The following is a 20,738-nucleotide window of genomic DNA, read 5'->3' as shown; positions in this document are numbered from 1 at the left end:
CCAGGGGCAGTGGTGTGTGCCTATAGTGATGTGATGTGGGAGAAGCATGACGTCGGAGGATCACTTTGAGCTCAGGAGTTTGAGGCCAGTTGGGCAACATAGCAAGACCTTGTCTCTTAAAAAAAAAAAAAAAAATTCAAAAATAATAGCAACAAACATAAAACAATCATGTCTCAATTTTGGTTTCAGCTTACTATAATACAGAAGATTAAATATCAGATTAAACCAATACAATAAACCTATTGCCAAGAGAAAGGACTTCTGAGGTTTGGTGTTATAAATAAGATTTTATTGACATTTAAAACTCCTTACTTAACCCTTAATAATTTAAGATAGCAGGTTAAAAAACAAAAAACTCCTTACAAAACTAGTAAAGAGTATCTCTTACTAATGAAATTGTTTTACTCTAAATATGCGATGTCAAAAAAGGCAACTTTTGCACTGAGGAAAGGAGACTGTGAATGTTTTAACTGGGCTTATACATTTTTAAAATAATTCTTGAGGGTCCATGACCCATCTGACATTCCGATAAAAGTGACTAGCCTTCTCTCCAAAATGTTTAATTCCAGGAGGTTCATTAGATTCCCTGGGAGCAAACTTAGGGCCCCAGGTAAAGAACCCCTCAATTTTAGTTATGTTTTCAAATAAGAAAACAGAAATAGACTTAATAATGAGGCAGGGATGCCAGCCAGGATGGGGCAAGTTGAGTATCCCTTATTTGAAATGCTTGGGACCAGAAGTGTTTTGAACTTTTTTGGAATTCTGGAATATCTGTGTTATACTTACTGGCTGAGCATCCTTAATCCAAAAATCCAAAATTCAAAATGCTCCACTGAGCGTTTCCTTTGAGTGGCATGTCAGTGCTCAAAACGTTTTAGATTTTGGAGCAATTCATATTTTGAATTTTCTCTTTAAGAATGTTCAACCTAGGCCGGGCACAGTGGCTCACGCCTGTAATCCCAGTACTTTGGGAGGATGAGGCAGGTGGATCACAAGGTCAGGAGTTCAAGACCAGCCTGGCCAATATGGTGAAACCCTGTCTCCACTAAAAATACAAAAATTAGCCAGGCGTGGTGGCACGCACCTATAGTCCCAGCTACTTGGGAGGCTGAGGCAGAAGAATCACTTGAACTCGGGAGGCAGAGGTTGCAGTGAGCCGAGATCATGCCACTGCATTCCAGCCTGGGTGACAGAGCGAGACTCCATCTCAAAAAAAAAAAAAAAAAAATTTTGGATGTTCAACCTATACTACAACTTTAGGACTTAACACATACTTGCCCGACTTAGTAGGATACAGGTTTGAAAAAGATGAATGTATTTAAGAGGAAAATGAGACTACAAGAACCTGAAATCAGTACTATCCTTGAAATCTAGATTATATCAATACAGTATGCATATTATACTCCTTACTATAAATACAAATTTTTAATCACAGTTTTGAGATCTTATAGAAACTCATTCACTGAAGAAAACCTTACCTTCAGCAACACTCCAAGGATACTGCCTTCCTATGACCCTTTTGCCATTAACTTCAATGATAGTATTACTACCCACCACAGCAAGAGGTAAATGGTCCTATAAAACAAAGTATTCTTGTTCAAATACATCTCTATAGTATTCACAAATTTCAAGAATCAAAAAAGTTACATGACTCAACAGATTAACCAAAAAAAATTACTTTTGATAGTTTCTGCATTAGTTTTCATAGGCCATTTAACCAATATTTAGTAAACTGACATCACATGATATTACCACCAAGGTAAATAATAAATAAAATTAAATGTTCTCTTTAAAGTTAAGAATATTCAAGCATATACTGGTCAAATTATTTATTAAAAATCATTACAGAAAGTTGTCCCATACTTGGGGGGAAAAAGGTAAAAAATATATTAGCATCTGGGGAAAAAAAAGGAGGCTAATGACTAGCCTGACTACTTGACCACAAACCAACTGTAACAGTACCTAAAGCAGGGAATAGTATATTTACTAAGCTCTAACTTTGGAACTTCAAATCCAGGTGACTGGATTTGTATTTATCCATGTATAGCCCTTCACAATTCTGTGGCTCCCGGAAATATCTAACCAGCTATTTTATACAACTGCAGAAATTCTTCACTGGCGAGGTATAAGCATTTCATTATTCCAAGGTATTTGCCTACATAATGCCATTATTCAGCATACCATTTTTAGGGACAAAGTACTTAGAAAACCACGATAAATTAAAATACAGAAAATTGTGTTGATGTGAATTTTTGGTTGGTTTTTATTATTTTTAATTGAAACATAATTGTACATATTTGTGGGGTAGAGTATGGTATTCTGATACCTGTATACAAATATGTAATGATCAAATTAGGGTAATTAGCACATTTATCAACTCACACTTATTTTTCTGTATTGGGAACATTCATAATCCTCTCTTCTAGCTATTTGAAAATATAGACTAAATTACTGTTAACTACAGCCACTCTACAATGCTACAGAACACTAGAACTTATTCCTCCTATCTAGCTGTAATTTTGGTTGGCTTTTATAAAGATAAAAGAAATACAATTTTTGTCTGGCAATTAAAACGACAGAAGGAATTCTCTCCTTTCTCATCACTTGTTTCTTAAGAGGGAAAAAATTACATAATATGGAAGCCAGTTAATTAAAAACAATTTGAAATAAGGATTGTGTTATTCACCTCAGTAGTTTACACAATTGCTTATTATATATACTAGCTAATCTTCAAAGTTAACTATAAAGTTGAATTCAACATTAAATCTCCCTAGGCATTTTGTAAGCCAACTACTTAAAACACTGATACTTTTGATCTTTCCTGTGGACGCTGTAGTATGTTTTTAAGGCCACAGATTACTTTAGTGTATGTACAGGGATGAACCTACCTTTATCTTTTTAACAAGTTTTTTTTCTTCTTCATCATCCGTTTCTGGAAATTCATATATTTTAACTTTATGTTCTTGGATTTCTTTATCTAAAATGGAAGTAGTCAGCAAAAGAGCACCATACATAATTAGTACATTAGTCTTATGTTTATTACATGCTTCTTAGATTCCTATATGGCTCCTTGTTTCCACATCCTTTACTGTTTTTTTAGTGATGCAAAGTTGTAATCTAAAATCAAAGTACTACGCTAGTCTTTTTTTTTAAACTGTAAAGTTGATATATAAACACCAAATCCAATTACTTCAGAAGTGTTGAAGTCATACAGCTATCATATCAAAAGAGTTCCAAAAAAGATGTAAAACTCCAGAAAGGAATTTCTCTGGTTGATTTCCAGAATAATGACTTTAGGTCATTTATTTACAATGACTGAGATTCTTCCTTTAGATATAAATCACCAAGTATGTTATTTAGTTGAATAAACAGGGCTAAACTCACCTAAAATTTTTAGTAGAATCTGGCAAAAGTAAAGTAAAACTAAGTACAACACTGCCCCCTGCACATTCATCAGAAAAATCCTTGCATGTACATGTGCATACACACAAACTGAGGAGCAGCAGGTATAAGATCAGGGGAGGACACAGGGAGAAAACACATCCTAGAAATCAAGAATTAATAAGAATGCAGAAAACTAAAGAAGACAACTTATTAATAACATCAGGAATGACCTAGTTCAAATTAAATTATCATGTCCAAAACCACTCCGAATTCTAAACAGAATACAGACGTCCAAATAATTTTCAACTACCTATCCTTCTTTGAGCCCATAACAAACCAATGGCTGATATACCTAAAACTAGCTTCCCTGCCTATACTTATATTTTGGTGCAGTTTTCATGGCAAAGCTTCCCAGCAGCTATAAAATGACCCTGAACAAATTGTGTTACATGGTTACTATACTAGATAGAAGTAAACAGAAGTAAAATTGTCACTGAAGAAAAACAGGACCACATATCTTTTATAATTAGGGTATGTACCTACATATATATTAAAAAAAATAATAATAATAAATGAGGCAACATATACATGATGAAGAGAAAAACGAATAATGGTAGCTAGGTCTAAAAGCAGTGGTTTTAGTCAGAGGTTGTATATTAAAAGGACCTGAGTACAACCACCAGAATGTGACCAATTTGAAAGAAGAGGTCACTTCATATTCATCTTTTTTTACCTTAAAGTTATCAGTAAAAATCCAAATTGAAATATATAATAAAAGAAGAGAAATGTATTATGATAGTACTTGAAACTTAGAAATAGCACATTACAAAATAAAAATGGGAATGGATAAGTGTAAAACAGAAAAATACTAGATACAGTAAAAACAATGTACTAAAACATTCTGAAAATTTATATGAATTTAGCGTAACTTCAAAGCAAATTTTAACAGGCTTTCTATAACAGGTTTCAAGGTATTCTGAAATTCATATTGAAAAAGGTGAAAAAATATTTTGTTGCAACAGGACTATATGGACAATAGAGATAATTACCGTCTATTTTTAAATATTATACAAAGTTGCTGTGGTTTAAACAATATAATATTGGCTGAAAATAAAGACTACTGGAATAGAGAAAGTTTCCAGAATTGAACCTACATTTCATAAAATGTAATATATAATGAACCAAACACAATTAAATTAGAAATATGTGTGACTGTATAACTCAATATTATTGAGACAACTAGACATGAGTCTAGAAAAACAGTTTAGTGATTTTCCAGCTAGCTCAGTCATACAGCATGAGACTCTTAATCTTAGGGTCACGGGTTTGAACAATAACTTAAACTATAAATGTCCCATAAAGTGCACTGAAAACAAAATTAGGATATAAGCAGCAAAAGAAAAAATATAAAAAATATTGTGAAAATGAGAGAGAACTAAATACCCAGAATAAAAAGAAACCATATCAATAAATACAGGCAATACCAAGTACTACTGGTCAAAAAGACAAAGGATTTGAACAGGTGTTTACAAAAAGTGAAAAAAAAAAAAACATTGTTTTTAAATGTTCAGCCTTTCTGGAAAATAAAAGGAAAAGATAAAGAAATGATTAGGTACCACTTTATTCCAAAAAGGTTTTCAAAATAAAAATAGCAAATAATGCTGGCAAAGTCACAGCGAAACAGATGTACGCTTTACAAAATGAATTTGTTTTATTGGGAAAGCACCATGATAAAATGGGGAGTGGGGGGAGATAAAGACCCACAAAAACAATCATAGCCTTTGAAAGAATAATCCTCTTCCTGGGAATTCATTCTAAGAAAATAATTCTAAAGAGTATGGGGAGAAATTATCTGTGTGGGAGTGTTATTAAAGAACACTTAAGGCTGGGTATGGTGGCTCACACCTGTAATCCTAGCACTTTGGGAGGCCGAGGCAGGTGGATCATGAGGTCAGGAGATCGAGACCATCCTGGCTAACATGGTGAAACCCTGTCTCTACTAAAAATACAAAAAATTAGTCAGGCGTGGTAGTGGGCACCTGTAGTTCCAGCTACTCATGAGGCTGAGGCAGGAGAATGGCGTGAACCCAGAAGGCAGAGCTTGCAGTGAGCCGAGATCATGCCACTGCACTCCAACCTAGGCAACACAGCGAGACTCTGTCTCAAAAAAAAAAAAAAAAAAAAAAAAAAAAAACACTTAAAACAGCCATATTTAAAAACTGACAAAGGATAAGGATACTATGACAATGGGTAAGAGCTTTGAGGGGAAAACTAAGGCAGAAGATTTTCAAGAGTTATTTTTAATACAGTATAAATGACAATACAGTAAAGCAGTAAGAGGAATAGATTGCAACACATTATACTAAAAATAGTAAAACCTGCAAATTATGAGAATGGTATAAGAAACCTGAGTTAACACATCCTGCTTACCTGTTTTTTAAACTGTTGGCATTCCTCTGGCATGAGTGTGTCTGCTTTGGCAATAAGTGGGATGATATTCACTTTTTCATGCAAATGCTTTGTAAACTCAATATCCAATGGTTTAAGTCTGAAATAGACGTATTTTATATGACTGAATTAATCAGTTTGAGAGAACAAGATTCTTCACATCCCCAGTTAGATTTCAATTATCTTCAGTTGGTCAACTGACTCTCAAATCTTCATACGCAGCCCATATCTTACTGTTAAGTTCCACATTTGTGTTTATCCAGTGGATATGCTACCCAGGTGTTCCATGGGCTCCTTAAAATCAAAAGCTCGTCTGAACCCCATTTTCCCTCTTCTATGCTTCCTGTCTCAGTGAATGGCACTACAGTCTACCCAGTTACTCAAGTGTGAAACCTAGCATTCCTCCCCTTCTCTAATCCTCTTCCCATATATAGAGTATGTGTATAGATGTATACATGTATGTATGCATATCTCCAATTCCATTACTTTAGTCTAGGCCACCAAGACCTTTGGAATGAATAACTATAACACAAACCATCCATACTGAAGTCAGAGTGGTCTTTCTAAATCCAAATCTTACTGAGTTATGCCCTGACCAAAAATCTTATTAAGACCAGATGCCTTAACTACCATGGCCTACGAGGCTTGTGAAGACATAGATTCTCCAGCTGACCTCATCTCTTAGCATTCCTGGCCTTTCCTTTGCCTCCTACTTCCAATGTGCCAGCCTTTCACTTCTTTTACTTTTACTTCTTACAATTCCTTGAAAGCACCATACTTTGGCATCTGGCCACAGGCTACTACCTTGGCTGGAACACCCTCCATTCTCATCCTCCTTCTCCTTGGCCTGGCTAATTCCTATTCATCCTTTAGGACACTGGCTTATGATCCAGTTTCCACTGGGAATCCTTTTCTAACCTAAGACTAGGCATATTTCTATGTGGTCACACTTAATGTGCTGTACAGTAACTGCCTGCCTGCATACAGATGGCTCCTCACCAACTATGGTTCCACTTAACAATTTTTCAACTTTTTAATAGTGTGCAAGCAATACGCATTGAATAGAAACCATACAACCATTCTGTTTTTTACTTTCGGTACAGTATTCAATAAATTACATGAGATATTCAAAACATTATTACAAAATAGGCTTTATGTTAGATGATTTTGCCCAACCGTAGGCTACGCTATAATGTTCAGTAGGCAAGGTGTATCAAATGTATCTTCAACTTACGATGGGTTTATGTAACCCTGTCCCAAGTCGAGGAGCATCTGTATTTGTTTCTCCCATCTTCTCACTGAAATACCCTTTATAGTGAGGGCCTTATCTCATTCATCTGTATCCTCAGCACTTAGCCTGGTATCTAACACTCGAGAAGGTGCCCAAATATTTGTTGACAAAAAAAGTAAGCTGCTGTAATTTTCCTTTAGTAATTCTAAATAAGAACCAAAGTCCTCAAATCTAGAATATACTGTGGACTAAAATTTAATGTTTCACAAGAATAAATGAAGATACTAGAAATATTTTGCAAAGGACTATCATTCTAAAGTGGTATTCCTTGACTGTTTTTTTTTTTTTTTTTTTTGAGACGGAGTCTCACACTGTTGCCCGGGCTGGAGTGCAATGGCGCGATCTCGACTCACTGCAACCTCCGCCTCCCAGGTTCAAGTAAGTCTCCTGCCTCAGCCTCCTGAGTAGCTGGGATTACAGGCACCCGCCACCATGCCCGGCTGATTTTTTCGTATTTTTAGTAGAGACAGGGTTTCACTATGTTGGTCAGGCTGGTCTCGAACTCCTGACCTCGTGATCCACCTGCCTCAGCTTCCCAAAGTGCTGGGATTACAGGCGCGAGCCACCGTGCCCGGCGGTATTCATTAACTTTTATAAAAACATGAGAAAAACGAAACAAAAGTCTTATTCTGTTATTAATTTTATTGACTAATATAATAATTGAATTGACTGACATTTTAAAATGAAGAAAGGGAAACATATATATTAAAATTGGGGGGATTAGAGCCCTAAAACTAATAAGATAATCCAGTCCTTTTTACTAACAAAGATTACCATATATACTTCACTGTGGTGGTAAGGCTGACAGGCAGAAAGACAGAGACAGTGAGGGGGACAAAGCAAATATGGAGAATTAAGATAGTTGCCTCCTATTCTAGTTCTCCTTGTCTTAAATCCCTTGAAATTTGACACTGGCATTCAGAGAATAGGGAGCACAATGAAAAAGAGTGTGTGGATGGAATAACACTGTTTAGATTATCTGTAAACTGTGTTCTTGCCTCACTAGTGTTAACTAAAAGAACCTATCCATTTCTATTTATTTATTTTTTTGACAGTCTTGCTCTGTCACCCAGGCTGGAGTACAGTGGTGTAGTCATAGCTCACTATAGCCTCCAATTCTTCCACTTCGACTCCTGAGTAGCTAGGACTACAGGAGTGCACCCCCATGCCCAACTAATTTTTTTTTTTGAGTTTCGCTCTTATTGCCCAGTCGGGAGTTCAGTGGCGCAATCTTGGCTCACTGCAACTTCCGCCTCCCGGGTTCAAGTGATTCTCCTGTCTCAGCCTCCCGAGTAGCTGGGATTACAGGCATCCGCCACCATGCCCGGCTAATTTTTGTATTTTTAGTAGAGACGAGGTTTCACCATGTTGGCCAGGCTGGTCTCGAACTCCTGACTTCAGGTGATCTACCTGCCTCAGCCTCCCAAAGTGTTAGGATTACAGGCGTGAGCCACTGCGCCCAGCCCCAACTAATTTTTTAATTTTTTGTAGAGACAGGATCTCACTATGTTGCCTAGTCTATGGCCTCAAGCAGTCCTCCTGCCTTGGTCCCCAAAGTGCTGGGATTACAGGAGTAAGCCACTGCATCTGGCCTGAACCTATCCATCTTTGAAAAACAATTTAAGTTTTGCTTCTTTTCATTAATCATTATATAAAACACTAAATATAAATGCCATGAAATACTCAATCTCCGATTTCTAAATTGTTATGATTTTTTAATTTATACTCATGACAAATTTAAATTGTCACTGCCTTATTAAGCTATTATGTCAGATACAAGCCTGCTTATTAATCCAGTGACAAAAAAGCAGAGTTCAGTTAATCTAAAATTTTAATAAATCTTAAAGGCATTTAAAATAAAGTATTAAAATCCAATAACAAGATTTTATATTTAAATGCAAAATACTTGCTGAGTATTTATTATAGTATCCCAACTTTCAAAGAGAAAGATATTTAAAAATAAACATGACAAGGAAATTAGAGAAGTCAACTTCTTAAATATAACCAAAGGGTCAAAAAACATTTAAGTCAGTTTAAAAATTAAACTTTAGGAAAAAAGGTAAACCTTGTAAAAGTCTCATTAAATTTCAGAAGCCTACAAAACGTCAGCAACAGAAAACATTTAGTTCACATGTGTATTACATTCCGGTTGAATTTTTTCCCTCTGTCCATTTAGATTTATATTGGCTAGTCTTTTCATCAACAAATTTAGTTTTTAAATCTTGTTTTTAAGCAATAGAAAATCCTTTATCATTTCTAGAAGATAAACCCACAGTAGAGAGAAAAGACTACTTAGCCTCAAATTCTACAGCATAATAAACAACTACGGGGAAAATGACAAATTTTTTTTGTATGTATGTATGTATTTCTAAGGGAAAAAATCATTCTGTATAAAACTCACTGGATGACACCAATTTTTCTAAAAGTGGGAATCAATACTAGAAGGATAAAACACCATTTTAAAATTCATGTTCCAAGTCAGTATTTTACTTTAATAACAGTTACAAAATAGTGAACAACGCACATGAAGCGATAATAGCCAAAATCATAAATCAGCCATGCATGCAGTTCATACTTGGTAGAGGGAGGTAGGAGGCACTGAAAGTGCACTGTTGGATGAATTTATAATCATTCTAAAAACAAAACCCTCTAAAAAGGGAACCTACGGACTACCCAGACAAGATGGAAAGGCTCTGATTCATTTATTAGACTGCATAGAATTTCAGTCTGTAGTGAGCAGGGTACCTGGAACTCTATACATAAAATTCTGTGTCATATTCTTTTTTTTTTTGAGATGGAGTTTCACTCCTGTTGCCCAGGCTGGAGTGCAATGGTGTGATCTCGGCTCACCGCAACCTCCACCTCCCAGGTTCAAGCAACTGTCCTGACTCAGCCTCTCTAGTAGCTGGGATTACAGGCATGCGCCACCACGGCCAGCTAATTTTGTATTTTTAGTAGACACAGGGTTGCTCCATGTTGGTCAGGCTGGTCTCGAACTCCTGACCTCAGGTGATCCGCCTGCCTCAGCCTCTCAAAATGCTGGGATTACAGGCATGAGCCACCGCGCCCAGCCTCATATTCTTTCACTTAATCCACAATATCATGTACCAATGGGCAAAACTTTGCTCCATTTCTAAAAATAGTTAAACTGAGAAATTATTCAAAGGTACATTTTTATATATAAGATATAGCAATTTTAAACATCTTACCCCTTGTGACGAATAAGAAATGGCACAAAGCCACTACATATCATTTGAATATAAAAATTTTTTTCTTTTAAAAAAGCTCTCATTTCCCATGCAATTTTAAGAAATAAAATTTTCCCCAAGGGGATGGCAGGAATGTGATTTCATGAGAATTACTATAGTTGGAGAGAGTCCAGAAAATCTAAAATAATAAAATTGGTTATAAGCTGACAAATTTTATTGACTTAACTGCAGGTTAAGATTTCACTCTGTTGGCTTTCAGGAAAAGGTCCTGACAAGTTAAATGAGAATGATTTAAAAATATAAATTCAAGAAGCTACACAAATACTTATAAAAGGTTATACAGTGTGTTGTATTTTTGAGATGACTTTTTTTGAGCCTTTTAAGTCAAAGAGTCAGTTTAGTGATTTAAATATGTAAACTGAGAACACCATAAAATGACAGACTGGATTAAGAAAATGTGGCACATATACACCATGGAATACTATGCAGCCATAAAAAAGGATGAGTTCATGTCCTTTGCAGGGACATGGATGAAGCTGGAAACCATCATTCTGAGCAAACTATCGCAAGGACAGAAACCCAAACACCACATAGGTGTTTCTCACTCATAGGTGGGAATTGAACAATGAGAACACTTGGACACAGGGTGGGGAATATCATACAATAGGGCCTGTCGTGGGGTGGGGTTCGGGGAGGGATAGTATTAGGAGAAATACCTAATGTAAATGACCAGTTAATGGGTGCAGCAAACAAACATGGCACATGTATACATATGTAACAAACCTGCATATTGTGAACATATACTGTAGAACTTAAAGTATACTACTACTACTACTACTAATAATAATAATAATAAAAACTGAAATTACCTCAACAAAAGGCAATGCCAGGTAGTTACAAACATGTACTACCCAATCCTGCCTGAAGGTGGGAGTCTTCAGTTATGTAATGGTCTAGGGCACAGCAAAAAAAAAAAACAAGAGTATTAGACATAAAAGAAGAAACATTTTTACCCCACTGCAATCTGACAGTGCAAAAATATAAGTATATAATTAAGGCTCCCTTATCCACCTAGAGTGATAATGGGCATTGACCCATCTATAAAAACAAACAAAAAAAAGAGAGCGAGAAGCCAAAAATGGAAGAGAAAGGTATACCTGAAGGAACTGGTTTACTCTACTGTAATGTGAGTGTTAGATAACTTAATGCTATTTAGCCTGATGCTACTACAGTTCTTTTGGTGGAGAGATGGTGGAGTTACAATCACCAGGTGGCTGAATTATGTATGCTGAGTTACCTACCCAAAGGAAAAGACTGAGGAAGAATAATTGGAAAAATCTGCAGTTACAAATGACACATATATGTACTCAAAATGAAAGGGGAAGTACAAAGAACAAAAAAAGGGAGTACAGGCTAACTATAAAAAACAGAACAATCACATCAGATTAATGTCTAGATTCTTAGGTCTTATATCCTAATAAACAAAAGGTTAGTACTGACAATATGATACTTAAACGACATGTCTATGACAGCTAAGGTGAAACAGAAGCCAAACATTTCTTGCAGAAAGAAACAGCACAAGAAAACGTTGGCATGCAAGTGCTTTTGATAACCATCTCTTATGAGACTTATAATAAATAGCATCTTTGGATTTATTTTGAATATGTCTAACTGGTTTGGCTGCTTCTCTTTATTTGGTAGTTCAACATGAAAGCTAAATTTGCCACACTGAGACCTCAAACCATGGTGGCAACACTGTTTATTTCCATGAAGCAGGGAAAATCCTTATGAATGAACAACTAAGGAGTAAAATCACTGTTAGCTTACACAGGACTTAAAAAGGCTTTTCAACTAAGACATTTCTACATGAAATTTGATACTTAATAATGGGTATAGTTGTACGTACTTCACAAACTTAAAGATTACTCAAATATGCACATAAAGGTGACAGTAAGCAACAACAACAAAAAGGAATCAGAAGTATCAGGTTACTGACCCATGTCCTGAAGGAGCAATGAAGTATAAACAACACTGCACCCTGTTACCAGGCATCTGACATCTGTTCACTCGCGATTCTGCATTTAGGTAGTCCTCAAATTTACTATCAATGTAATTGATAACAGGCTGCCAGCTACAGAATGCAAATAAACAAAACAATTAAGTTGCAATTCTACATATGAATTAACTGATGACTGTTAAAGGACAATAATCAATATTTTCAAATAGGCAAAATGAATTTACCAATGGAAGATACGTCAAGTTATTCTATATAAAGATTCAAAAATGTGAATGATGTTGAATAAATCTTTATTCATTATTTCAAAACTTTCCAAATGAAAGAAAATATTTATTGTTGAAACATAGCTAAATTATTAGCATATTATTGGCACTAGTAAGTGTATTAATAACACACTTCATAATATGAAAACAATTATATTCAGTTTCAAATTTCAAATGAGAGATTACTTTAAATAATATAAAAACTTCATGATGAACTTAGGAGTTTTAAGAGTTGACAGAAAAATACCTCAAAAACAATGTGAATTCAAACAAAAATAAAAGTTATTTATAAAATACTAAGATAATTACTTCAGACTAAAATTTCATAGTTGTTTTCTTCACTTAGGACTTATGGAAAAACTGAAGGTCTAAATATCAGGTTTAAATTAAGATTGAGATAGAATTTATACAAATGGATAAAATTAAAGCAAACAGTTTTAAATTTCTTACAATAATGAGAATTCTTCTATCTAGCTACACTATTTTGGAATATGTCTTAAAAACAATTTTATGATAGGCATTATCTCCATTTTATAGAAAAGTAAATGGGTTCAAAGAAGTTAAACTTCTTTGTTTAACTTTGAAGTTAAACTTTGTCAAATAAATGGCAAAGTTGGTATACAAACCTGTCATGTTACTTGAAGTTTGGTGACCTTTGCTAAGAAGAGTTTTAAAATGTTAAGAAGAGCAAGTTTAACCACCCCAGTACCCCAAATACACTGGAAAGTTGTGAGGACAAATCCTTCTTACCAATTACTATTATCCACTGCATCTCCAAATCCTGGGGTATCAACTATTGTAAGCAGCAACTGAACACCACCTTCTTTGATTAAAACTTTGGATTGTTCCACCTATAAGAGTAATTGGTGCAGATGTTAATATCATACATTACACCAGTGATTTCCTACCAGCGGTGATGGTAGGGATGTTTGAGTTTATCTACCTACTCCCACATTTTCTTTAGGATCAATGATTGTGGACACTGGGAATCCAGATTATTTGAAAGAAAAGCATATATACAAATAGTATGCCAATCTCTTGGCAAATTAATACTGGGTTTATGAATCATACTTGGTATAAAGAAAGACAGAGGAACTGATAAAATAGTGATCACCACTAAAGACATGTAATACATAATTTAAATGTGCATCTAATAATACAAATAAGCAGTTTGAGTGATTCAGTCATTCACAGAGTTCAAATGTAATTAATCAGGCAAGAACATTTAATCTACCGTTTATAGTAAATGTCTTCCTGGACTATTCTCTATTAAGTTTGGCCCAAACCACTCACTCAAATGAACTTACTATCATTCCTAAATCTTTCTCAGCATGGATGTAATTACCCTTATATTTATGTTATGGCTAGGATCCAATCCTCTTCTCAAATGCGATACTCCACATTCTGGACAATGTAATCAGCAAAAGTCCAATCAGTTAATAAAAAAAAGTGTATTCTGGTAGGGTGAAACCTTAATGATTATTGGACTTAAATGATAACAGTTCCTGGAACAATTTAAGATATTCTGTAACCTCAAGCTCTGTATCAGAAGATGTATTATCATTCATCCTGGGCATATGCTGCTGTTAAATGCAAAGTATCAGTTTTCAGGAGCCCAAGATAAAGCAAACAGAGATTCAAATAAAAAGGGAATAATTCCTTCATAAGACAGGCTTTCTCCTGATACACATTTATATCAAGTCCTTATTAAGGCAAGAGGCTCCAAGTATGCTGATAAACTAATTTACAAGACAAAAAGTTTGGGACACTTTTAGAGATAGCCTATTTCCTTTTGGCATGTTTTATAGATGCTACCTAATGCATGAAGAGACTAACATGCGGAGACTAAGATTGCTGAGCAAGAAAAGTCTGTAGCCACACTATCCAATAACACTTTCTGAGATGATGGAATTGTTGTGTATCCACACTGTCCAATATGGTAGCCACTTGCCCATGTGGCTACTTACTCCTTAAAATCTGACTAGTGCAAATAAGGAACTGATATTTAATTTTATTTAATTTGAATTAACTTAAATAGCCACATGTGGCTAGTGACTACTGAATACACAGCAGAGGTCTATAGCAATCAAGAGTTTTCTGTTAAAAGAATTTTATTATCAAGAATAAAACTTATAAAACTGAAAAAGATTGCCTGAGATGTGGACATGCATGACTTATCTTGTAGAGAAATGAGATGCCAAAGTCTATCTTTTAGATTAATGTTCTTCAAACTGCTTTGATCCTGATACAAACTATGAGTGAAAATTTTGCAGATCCAAAAGATATTTACGCACCAAATATATACTATTGGCAATCTGAATATTAAGTATTAATATGTATTATCATTTATCTGTAGATTAAAAGTAAACATCAATAAATAAGAGTAGTAATAGTTTCTGATCATCCTCAGTATCAGTGATGGATGCACATCATTTAGAAAATCACTGTTACGTACCACATAACTAAGATAACATGTCTATTATCAGGTTACCCTAATAACATGAGAGAGGCAAAATGACTCAGAGAAAACAATCAGATTCATCAGTGTGAAATCATGAGAACCAAAGGAAAAAAAATTTTTTTTTTAGTCAGGGTCTCACTCTGTTGCCCAGGCTGGAGTGCATGGTAGATCATAGCTTACTGCAGCTTCAAACTCCTGGGTTCAAGCAATCTTCCCATTTCAGCCTCCCAAAGTGCTGGGCCAAAAAAAATTTTTAACAATATCATCTTATCTGGTTTAGGAAGTTTACATTTTCTTAATCTGGTAATCTTCTAGTCAAAGGACAACCCAGTCAAATCTAACATCTCAGTATCTTGAATTCACCTCCATCTCCTTTATAAAGACAGATCATTTATTCATGGTAACTGTGGCTGAAGCAGAAATATCCAAAGTAATTATACCACTCCTTTACCTACTTACTCTTTTAAACAACATAATACTGTATTCTAGAAAGTGATACAACAATATAGTTAATCTACATGAATCATCTCCCAATTTTACTTAAAAATATTTCTGGTTCCTTTATTACCAAATGAAGCCCATTCTACCTTCAGTAATATGCTGTATACCGAATACACATTTTAACCTAACAGCTTAAATTTTAAGATATTTCCCTGTTTAAAAAAAAAATCAGTTCAACAACTTAATTACTTATTGACTTGCTAAGACAAATGAAGATTTGTATTTTACACACATAAGGAATGTTTATAAAGCTTCTTTTCTTCTCTGGCCTATGAAATTCTGTATGTCCATACGTGGTCAAATACAAAGAAGTCAGCGACATATGGAAGAGATCCAGAAAACATAACTGTAAACTAGTGCCATTTACAGGATCCAACTGGACCCTATCATCTGCTTTTACAAGTATCCTCATGGGATCCATGGAAAACAAATTAGTTCAAGTCCAAGAATTTCAAACTTTTCTTAACAAATCTATTCCAAATGGCCAGTTTCCCATGCACTTTCCTTAAGCAGGTCACATCAGCATCTTTCACGGCATCACTCAGGGTTCTCTAAGATTAGCTGCATAATTTAATACCAAAAAAATGAATCAAGAACATTTTCAAATGTTTTTCCCTGAAAAATAACTAAAACTAAAACTATCGTCTATGAATCATCTATGTATAATTCATCTATTGAGACCTCTTTTGGCATCCGAGATTCCAGAAATCAAACGTACTCATTTTCTAATACTGAGTGTATACAGTATGCAAGAGTATTAGTATACTGAGTTTTCAGTTTTACAATCTGAGGAAAAAAAGTCAAACAATGTTGATTATACAGCTTCATATACACTAACCTTTTCTAACTTCATGTTTACATGCCATTTATTAAGGTAAATTAAGAAGTTATTTAATTAAGCATATAACATTTTGAAGAGAGGGCTAAAATTTTCTGTCAAGCACTTATCTCTACCTACACTTGCTCAAGAGGTAGCATTACAGCCAAAACTCTGAAGACATTGGAATGGCCTGAGATACTCCACTTAGCTCAAACACAAAAACTATCTATTTCCCTTACTTATTGGCTCAAAAGACAAATATCATCTTAAATGTTTCATCGTGTTCCTCAAGAAAATGAAACAGGAATTAACCAATAGTAGAACAGTTATGCTTAAAAATACTTCCTTCTCATGAAGACCCAGAACTACTTTACTAAGAAGAAAGTAGATCCCAAAACTCTAATTTGGCTTTGTATTCTGAACCTCTCCACTCCTCATATCCCTGTCTCCTTACACTGAGACCTCAAATCCCTTGCCCCTCTCATTTTCTATTAGCAGTCTCCTTCCCAAAACCTTTATTTCTTTCCCTTTCCAACTCAAATCCCATTCTGGATTAACCCATCTTTCTATTCCTATACCATAAAATTCATGACCTTCAACCTCAACAAGAATTTCTCTGCTAATATTCCTCTTATGTGCTCCTTAGTCTCATGCCTCTCCCATTTCCTAATAGGCTCTTCCCAAGCCCGTGCCTGTCATAATGCTCAGTGAAGTACCTCACATCACCACTTAAAAATGAGACCATTCCCAGTCTGTCTGAATCAGCACTGTACCTTCCATGGTACAGTGTGTGTGAAATTTATCTTTTTCCTAAAGCTAATTTCTCAATCTATTCTAGGGAACTGATTAATTTCCATTTTAGATTCATCTTGACAACTGTTTACACTATTTCCCCTATATCTTCAAGACTACTGGGCTTGGTAAGGAGCCAGCCAACTATTAAAAAGATTACATTCTCATTTTCTAACTATATTCAGGCTTCTTGAATGACTCTGACCCTGTCCGTAATATGGCATGTTCTTTCCTAACTGGGCAAAAGAGTTTAGATTATCTTCAGCTAGTTTTCAGTATATAAAGGAATACACCTCCATGGTTCAATCAGGAAAGAGGACTTCTACAGAATTCTACTAAGGATCAATCTGGTTCTCAAATGTTACAGGTCTTCTTTTTGGTAAAGAAAAGATATTTAACAGTGGTGCACAGGCCTGTCTTAAAAATCCTACTAGAGATATTCTCACCTCCATTACCCTTTTGTTTTCAAGATAAAGAGAGTTTCCGGGAAGATATTCAGAACAGAAGAGGATATTTTTGAAGTGTTACTTTAAAGGAAGGTAAAATGGGTTTAGGCAATTTATTTTGAAGCTAAGCCAATGTAAGAATTATAATAAATTGAGGGCATGTCACGTCTTTAACAGATGCTCACCTGGGGAGAAAATGTCTGCAATATCTAAAATGTAGGGGATTATTAGATTTTTCAAACTCCTATAAATCAGCAAGAAAATGACAGAAAATATTAAGATTACCAAAACACTTTAATGAAATCTGAAGAGTTATTGAGTACAAAAGACATGTTCAACCTCACTAGAAATCAAATAAAATAAACTCAAATACCTTTATATCTTTATGCACACACAACAGCAATGAGTGCCTAAGTCTACTAAGACATGCACAAGAATGTTCCCGTTAGTAAAAAACTGAAAACCCAAAGGCTTATCTACAATAAATAATAAAGGATATACTGATACATTCACACAATGGAGTATTATACGACGATGAAAAAAACAACTATACCCAACATGAGTAAATAATACAGACATAATCTTCACTGAAAGAAAACAGATACAAAAAAGTATATGTATATAACGTTCAAAAACAGGCAAATTTATGGAGAAGGCAGTCAGTAAGGTGTTTATCTTTGGGGGTTGTAATACTGAATGAGAGTGAGCACATGGAAGAAACTAGGGTTCTGGAAATGAACTGTATATTAATTTGGATAGTGGTTAGTTTTACCGTTCATATCTAAATTCATAAATACTTAAGTGAAGGTATTCATAATAGATACCCAAATTAAGAAAGTTCAAAGTTCATTTTCTTGCTTAGGTTTAAAATTTCCAATATTTATCACAAAATAAATAAGCATGTAGGATCAAGTTTTTAGAGTAGAATTTTGCAGGTAATTTTAAATCTCAAGCCCTATGAAGGTTACTTAAAAAAAAAAAAAAAAAATTCCTAAAATAGAAACATTAAAAAGGAGAAATAAGATATTTACTTCACAAAATTACTCCTTTGGGGTCTTGCAGTATGATATATATGAGTTACTGCTCAGAATATATAGACTGTCCTCCTATCCTGTGCACTGGGATGATCACTACCACTTCTTCAAATCCAGCTAAAAGCATCACGGCCTCAATGAAGCCTACTCCAGCCAGAACTGTTCACGTGCCTCGTCTCTGCTCGTGTCCTATATATTACCTAAGCAGAGCTCACCAACAATATTTTTCATCAACAGCTTAGAGCAGCGCTGCCAAATAAAAATACCATGTCAATCATGTAAGTAATTTAAAATTTTCTTAGTAGCCACTTTTAAAATGGGAAAAAGGTGAAATCAGTCAATTTTATTTAACCCAATACATCCAAAATATTATCACTGCAGTATACAATCAATATAAAAAATTACAGAGATTTTCTTTTCCACGCTCAGTCTTAGAAATCTGTGGTATATTTTATATTTGCAGAACATCACAATTCAGACTACCCACATTTCAAAGATTAATAGCCACATGTGGCTACAGGCTGCTGTACTATTTAATAAAAAGTGCATATCTAGAGTCTAGCCCCTTGCTTTATAAAGTGTGATCTACCATCCAGCAGCATCAGCATCACCTGGGATCTTGTTAGAAATGTAGAAAGGCAGCCCATCTCAGAAATACTAGAAGAACTAAATTTAACAGGATACCCAGGATTGGAATGCATAGCAAAGACTGAGAAGCAGTAAATTAGATCACATATACCTTGGGAGTCTTACAGAATTGCTATTGCCATTCAACTATGATATGGTATTATCCCACTGACTAATGTAGAACACTGTATTTAAATAACAATAGCTTTTCTATGAATCATGTTTTCTCTACACTGTCCAATGCAATTTTCTACAATGATGAAAATCTTCATATATGTGCTGCACAAAATGGCAGCCACTTGCCACATGTGGCTGTTGAGCACTTGAAATGTATCTGGAGCAAATGAGAAATTGCATTTTAATTTAATTAATTTTAATTGATTTAAACATGTGGCAAATGACTATCCTACTACATAGCACAACTCCAGGGGAATTGGTTACTATGTCACAGTGTCATCTCTAGGAGAATCCTTAGGACAAATCTGGAAAGTTCTAGTCAAGATAATTCTTTCGATTAACTGTACTTCTTCTGTTTTTTTAATTTTATGAAGTCATATTTACCATCTTACACTGGCTAAGGGCAAATTTGCATCTTACCTCTAAGGAAGCATAATAAAAGTTACAACATGTGCTTTGTGTGTATTAATATTATTCCAGCTTATCATCAATTAAAAATACTAATATCTAGACCTGTACAGTCTTTTTAATTCTCTGAGAAGGACCTGGATACTCTGGAGAATACAAATCTGTGAGGAATAATGAGTTGATTAATGTCAACTTTCTCAATCCAGATTCGCCTAAAAGAAATAAGGGAAAATATCTGTTAAACTCACCCACTTTACCCAACCTTAAATATTCAACAGATGCTATAATTGAACTTGCTTTATGCAAGTATTTCTTGGTGAGACAATGAAATGACATTAGAAAATATGCTACCAAGAATAAGTATCTTGTCCTCAGTTTCTTAGCTATCAAATTAAACTCACGTTTCCAAGGATTCTTTTCAGCCTTCTAATTATACCACTTACATTCATTAAAAGTAATGTATCTAATAATCTACATTTTTAACAGTAATGTATTCCCAAAGAAAAAAGTCAGTCATTATTTAAAAATCCAAGTTGGATTATATATCACTGCTTCAGTGAAATAAAGTTTTTCTCTATTAATAGACAATTTTCTTTATTAATAGACAATTAATAGACAATCAATAGACAATAATGAATTATATTATATAATAATTATATAATAATTATATATATTATTATATTATATATTATTTTATATAATATAATATATAATATATTATATTATATTATTATGTATAATTATTATATAATATATTATATTATATTATTATGTATAATTATTATATAATATATTATATTATATTATTATGTATAATTATTATATAATATATAGTAATTATATATAATATATAATTATTA

The 20,738-nt window shown here is 34.3% G+C and overlaps 1 protein-coding gene across 1 annotated transcript in view; it reads right to left on the bottom strand.

Moving 5' to 3' along the window:
* The window catches only part of LOC129041573 (septin-7-like), a 46,658-nt gene extending 26,271 nt beyond the window's left edge, over nucleotides 1-20,387 (bottom strand). Inside the window, exons 1-6 of the mRNA XM_054497072.2 lie at nucleotides 19,984-20,387; nucleotides 13,363-13,463; nucleotides 12,329-12,463; nucleotides 5,811-5,932; nucleotides 2,889-2,977; nucleotides 1,479-1,575 (exon numbers count right to left, since the gene is read on the bottom strand). Of these exons, the coding sequence (XP_054353047.1) occupies nucleotides 1,479-1,575; nucleotides 2,889-2,977; nucleotides 5,811-5,932; nucleotides 12,329-12,463; nucleotides 13,363-13,463; nucleotides 19,984-20,214 (775 nt within the window). The 5' untranslated portion in view covers nucleotides 20,215-20,387. The remainder of the gene's footprint in view (nucleotides 1-1,478; nucleotides 1,576-2,888; nucleotides 2,978-5,810; nucleotides 5,933-12,328; nucleotides 12,464-13,362; nucleotides 13,464-19,983) is intronic.
* Between the last annotated feature and the right edge of the window lie 351 nt (nucleotides 20,388-20,738).

The sequence above is a fragment of the Pongo pygmaeus genome, chromosome 6 (genome assembly GCF_028885625.2).
Source record: "Pongo pygmaeus isolate AG05252 chromosome 6, NHGRI_mPonPyg2-v2.0_pri, whole genome shotgun sequence".
In the NCBI taxonomy this organism is placed as follows: domain Eukaryota; kingdom Metazoa; phylum Chordata; class Mammalia; order Primates; family Hominidae; genus Pongo; species Pongo pygmaeus.
The sequence above is the reverse complement of the archived record's forward strand: the minus strand, read 5'-3'. Positions and strand labels throughout refer to the sequence as shown.